General features: G+C 44.1%; 1 protein-coding gene across 1 annotated transcript in view; it reads left to right on the top strand.

Moving 5' to 3' along the window:
* The first annotated feature begins 3,557 nt into the window (after positions 1–3,557).
* Positions 3,558–6,266, top strand: part of LOC141127726 (uncharacterized) — a 49,841-nt gene continuing 47,132 nt past the window's right edge. The window contains exon 1 of the mRNA XM_073614474.1: positions 3,558–3,671. Within this exon, the coding sequence (XP_073470575.1) occupies positions 3,581–3,671 (91 nt within the window). The 5' untranslated portion in view covers positions 3,558–3,580. The remainder of the gene's footprint in view (positions 3,672–6,266) is intronic.

The raw sequence follows: 6,266 nt of genomic DNA, 5'->3' as shown, positions 1-6,266 counted from the left end.
CGCAAGAGACATTGATTGATCTGGTAAATGGATTTAAAGAGGGGTCATACAAACTACAAGATATTGACTCGCTGGTACCGGACACCTGCTGCTTTGTCGTGGATCTATCCCCCCATCCCTGACCATTGTTGAAGAGGCTGTGGCCACTGTGGAACACTGTTACACTTGTGGTGGGAGTGTCCGGCGGTAAGGCCCTTTTGGGAGGATATTAAAACTCAGCTAAAGGAAATATTGGGCTTGGATAGATGCTTGCTCCCCGTTTATTGGAAGCGCACATGTTCCAAGTCAAGAGGAGTGGATATGGAAGGTGCAGGAGATTAAGGAAGCCGAAGAGTGGGTGTCAACTTGTAAGGGCACTAAGGAACGGTTTAAATGTATATGGGCATTGTGGTCATAACTCACCTCTGATCCAGGGCATGCCTCGTCTAGCCGGGAGGAGGCATTATTGGAGCTAGCTGAACCATCCCTCATCGCACACACCCGACACTGCACTTGACCTGATTAGACATTTTACATAACCTCAGGCGGAACATTATTTCTTTAGTACTTCCCATTTGCAGCTACGATCATTGGTGTGAGCATCCATCAACATTTTTCTAACGGAGACACAGTTACGTGCCCTTGGGAGAGGGTTCAACCCCTTCTCTCTACTGTTCTTTTTTCCTTTTCTTTTTGTTCGAATATGTTATTGTTCTGACTAGGTCTGTCACAATTACGATCAATGGCGGCATTTATCGGTTATACCATCATAAGACATATCCTCTCTAGCCACAATCCCTCCTTCCCTTTCTGGTTCTAGGGAGGGGACTTATTTCTGTGTTCTGTCCTGCGTTAGCCCGCCTTAGGGTGGGACCTCTGGTTGTGGGAGGACTGATGGGGGCCTGTTAGGTTCCCCTCTTTCGCCAGAGGCCTGCGGGATAGACGCACGCTGGTCCTGTCCCTGTGGACAGGACGATTACTAATGGAATGTTTTAATGCTCATTTGACACTGCCTATGCTTGCCTGGGTCAAAATATGTGTTAGTCTTTTGATGTTCTTCTTAGTAAGAAAAGTTTGACATGTACTGATATGGTGTATGCCACATGATGGCGCTCACGACAGTTTTCTGTACCTTATATGTTTTTCTTTTATATTTCAAAAATGTTCGGAACAATTATTGTCATGTGTATCTTTTTTACTCTGCTAAAAATAAAGATTGCATAAAGAGGGGTCATAGTCATATTCATAGTTGGTAAGGTTGAATAAAGACACCAGTCTATCCAGTTTATGTGTGTTAATAGCCTGCTGACCTTGCTTGCTGCAGCTTGGCATTGCAGGCTATTGCTGAGCCTATCATCCACTAGGACCTCCAGATCCCTTTTCATTTACATTCAGGCTTTTTGCATTTTTTTAGCACGTGGTTTTAGCACTATGTGTGTAAAAAATGCCCAGAGCAATCTGAACATTAAAATAATGCGCATAGTGTGTATTGTGAGTCCAGCTTGAAAGAAGGGGAGCCTTGCCTTGACTTCAAGGATAGGGGGAACGGGAATTGTAAAGGTCCTAATAGTGACTAAGGTCACTAGGCTCCTCCCTTCATTCTACTGACGTCTCTCTTAGATACAGATACAAAGCCATCCCTGAAAGGAGACTTAATGCAGTGTAGTAAGCAGGGCTACCGTTGGAAATCATGGAGTCTTGTACATCCTACCTGACAGGGCTCCCCCAGTGTCTTCTCCTGGACCCCCTACTACCCCGCTCTTTGTACCCTTTGCATTTCCCTTTACACTTTGATCTGAAACCCCTGCATCTCCTACTACCCCAACACTCTGCACCCGCTTCACCCCAACACTCCAACATTCTTCACCCTGTGCATCACTTGCACTCTGCACCCTAATACTCCAATATTCTGCACCCCCAGCTTATAATATCTGGGCTGCTCCCATATCTGGGATTTGTGGGGAAAGCCTCACCTTGAGGAAGTTCACCTGCCAGTCCTCTTCTAAAGCGGTTATCTTGGTGCCAAGTTAAGAGAGGAGGGACCAGGGGATGGAAGGATAGAGGCCTCTGAGCCTTTTTCGTACCCGTTCATAGGCTGAGGACCTCTGTGGTACTGATCTGCTCCCTTTGCTAAGAGAGATAGACCACTCATAGAGAGAGTGCCGACAAGAACTCCTTCTGTGAGAGGCTATCCCATCTGTCACATGTACACACTTATGACAGGCTGCATGTGAAACCTTTGTTACCCATGGTAACCATTTGTGTCTTCACACTGTATTAACTCCTGTACTGCTGTCTTCATAACCCAACGTGCTTAACTGACCAAATGGTTTACTATGGGTGCCGGTTACTTATATTACATCCATAGAATACCTTCAGACCAGGCAAGGACAAAGTTTCATAAACTGTACTAGAAATTTGCAGAATCCAGAACAAAGTGCACAGAATTTTCCTAACGTCCCTAATCCCTAACTCAGGCTTTGTAGCTACCCCATTACCTGCATAGGATAGTGTCCATTAGTGGGAGATTTCCAGAACTGGTGTCTTTGGGTGAATTATAAGTCTTAGAGGTCCTGTACTCTGTACAAGGCTCTTTATCCATGGGTACTCCGAACTTGGCAGCAGACTAGATGGACAGACTCTGGTAAGAGCAGTATATATCACACTTTGCGCTCCCTCCAGATCGGACCCCTGCCCCATATTTATACAGCACAGGACCAGTGGGTTAGACCCAAAAAAGCCCGCCGAGAAAGACTCGGGAAACATTAACTCTTAACCCTTACCGCCTGGGGCAGTGTTAAACTCCACCTGCTTACAAGTCTAAAAAATCTCCATCCCTATCCTGAATGTTTATTCCAGGACAGTGACTCACAGGGGTGGATTTACTAAAGGCAAAAAGAATGTGCACATATCAAGTGTGTTTGCTCCAGAGCTTAGTAAATGAAGGGAAGCTCTGCTGACTTCCATCATCTAATCATGTGCATGCAAAAATGCTGCTTCCTTAATTTTCCTTGCATGTGATTGGGTATTCTTTGCAAAGTGAAGTTTCGACTCATTTACTAAGCTCTGGAGCAACTGCACTTATAGAGTGCAAAGTCTATTTGCCTTTAGTAAATACACCCCAATAGGTCATCAGGGTGACCATCCTACAGCCTACACCTCTAGAAAAAAGCCAACAATGGCAGCACTCATATTTTTAGATTTACAAGTCCACTTCGGAATATCAAACAAATTCCACTATTTTCAACATTAGTAGTTGTCAAACAGGTATATGATCCTTATCTAAAGGTATTGATGAATGATTAAGGTGTACCTTACTTTACTCTATATATGTCTTTATTCAGGAATTATATGCCTCCGTGCATTTCTGAAATAGCTTGCAAATACACTGTACAATACACACCACAGGAACGCCTATCCATTCTGTGGCAGGATTTATAGCAACAAAGAAAAAGTCCAGTCCTTTAAAGGAAAAATTGCCTGGTTTGTTTATGCCTTGAATAATGACCCTATGCATTGTCTGCAAACACTATATATATATCTATAACCGGGAAAGACAGTTACAGGGTGTCCACTCACAAGACAAGATAGAAATACCATCATGACACCCAAGCTATGGCTTCTTCTGGTGACTGGCACACTTCTAGGACTTCAGAGCTTGGCCACTGGAAATGGCAGGAAGGAGGACCCCTGTAAGTAATTTCAACTCACAACTAATACAAATGTACAGAAATGAGGCTGACTAGAGTTTGAGGGTCATGTCACATGTAGGCAAAATTACCAACCCTGGCCCCAACATTGCAGAACCTTGCTTGGACTGAAATCCCGTTTGCTATGTTAAAGCTAAAACATTTTTTTGTTTTTAATCGCATAGCTCCCAACTGTCCCTCATTTGAGACCAAATCCTTCTGTCCCAGGTGAAGATTCAGTTGTCCTTCTTTTTGGTCTGATGTGTATATCTCTATACAAAATGTACTATTTCACTACCAAAAGTTTTATGCTGCTCTAAACTTTCTATCCAATCCCTTTATTTCTGCATCGGTTATTTTGATAAGTCAATTGAAAGGAAGTCAAAAAATTTTTTGTGTGGTTTAGCCCAGTGGTCCCCAAACTGCTGCCCTTTGCTTGCCTTTATCTGGCCCTTGGGTCACTGTAACTCCTACTGCTACAAGGCAATATTCCTCCCACTGACATCAATGATGGGGCACTATTCCTTTCACTTATACCGATGATGTGTCCCCTTTCCTCTCACTATCACCAATGATGGCACACTATTTCTCCCTCTAATCCCCATGATGGGGTTCTATTCCTCCCACTTAATCCAACGAGGGGGCACTATTCCTTCCGCTGCTACTAATGATGGGGCACTATTCCTCCCACTGATATCAATGATGGGGTACTATTCCTCCCACTGATACCAATGATGGGGCACTATTCCTCCCACTGATACCAATGATGAGCTCTTGTTCCTCCTACTATAACCAATGATGGAGCACTATTCCTCCCACTGACACCAATGATGGAGCACTATTCCCCCCACTAATACCAATGATGGGGCGCTATTCCTCACTATTCCTCCTTGGGTCACTAGACCTCCTACTGCTACAAGGCAATATTCCTCCCACTGACATCAATGATGGGGTACTATTCCTTTCACTGATACCGATGATGGGTCCCCTTTCCTCTTACTATTACCAATGATGGTGCACTATTTCTCCCTCTAATACCCATGATGGGGTATTATTCCTCCCACCTAATCCAATGAGGGGGCGCTATTCCTTCCACTACTACCAATGATGGGGCACTATTCCTCCCACTGATACCAGTGATGGGGCACTATTCCTCACTATTCCTCCTTGGGTCACTAGAACTCCTACTGTTACAAGGCACTATTCCTCCTACTGACACCAATAATGGGGCACTATTCCTTTCACTGATACTGATGATGCGTCCCCTTTCCCCTCACTATCACCAATGATGGAGCACTATTTCTTCCTCTAATACCCATGATGGGGTACTATTTCTCCCACTAAATCCAATGAGGGGGCACTATTCCTTCCACTGCTACTAATGATGGGGCACTATTCCTCCCACTGATACCAATGATGAGCTTTTGTTCCTCCTATTATAACCAATGATGGGGCACAATTCCTCACTATTCCTCCTTGGGTCACTAGAACTCCCACTGCTACAAGGCACTATTCCTTCCACTGATACCAATGATGGGGCACTATTCCTTTCACTGATACTGATGATGGGTCCCCTTTCCTCTCACTATCACCAATGATGGTGCACTATTTCTCCCTCTAAGACCCATGATGGGGTACTATTTCTCCTACTGAATCCAATGAGGGGGTCACTATTCCTTCCACTACTACCAATGATGGGGCACTATTCCTCTCACTGCTACCAATGATGGGGCACTATTCCTCCTACTGATACCAATGATGAGCTCTTGTTCCTCCTACTAATACCAATGATGGGGCACTATTCCTCACTATTCCTCCTTGGGTCATTAGAACTCCTACTGCTACAAGGCACTATTCCTCCCACTGACACCAATGATGGGACACCATTCCTTTCACTGACACCAATGATGGGACACTATTCCTTTCACTGATAATGATGCTGGGGCACTATTCCTCTCACTATAACCAATGATGGTGCACTATGCCTCCCACTAATACCAATGATGGGACACTATTTCTCTCACTAATACTAATGATGGGGCACTATTCCTCCTATTAATACCAATGACGGGGCACTATTCCTACCACTAATACCAATGATGGGGCACAATTTCTCCCACTAATGCCAATGATGGGGCACTATTTCTCCTTCCACTGACCACAGACACTACCTAGTCTGAGACATTGTTTAATCGCACTGACACTGAGACATTTTCTACTCCCTCTGACCACAGTCCACCCCCCATAAAGTTTGAAGGATCGTAAACTGGCCTTTTGTTTACAAAGTTTGGAGACCTCTGATTTAGCCAATCATTTTCTTCATATTATATCTTTGTAGTTTGTATAGGATCATGTGGGTCATTGCAGGGACTTACCTACATACTGGGTGTTAAAAGGTGTCCCTTTTTATCATTTCAAAAAGTTAAGAGGTATTTAGTTGGGGCATGGAATAGTTAAAACCTCAGTTTTTTTTTCCCTGTGACATCAGGGATATATCCTCTCCTATCTCAGAGACACATAATGAATAGGCGATTGCACAAGAGTCAGTATTTCTTCTTATAGAGTTGTCACCAGAGACAAAGTGTTCCCATGAAATAA

The sequence above is a fragment of the Aquarana catesbeiana genome, linkage group LG02 (assembly GCF_042186555.1).
Source record: "Aquarana catesbeiana isolate 2022-GZ linkage group LG02, ASM4218655v1, whole genome shotgun sequence".
Taxonomy (NCBI): Eukaryota; Metazoa; Chordata; class Amphibia; order Anura; family Ranidae; genus Aquarana; species Aquarana catesbeiana.
Note: the sequence above shows the minus strand (reverse complement) of the source record. Positions and strands in the feature narration are given on the sequence as shown.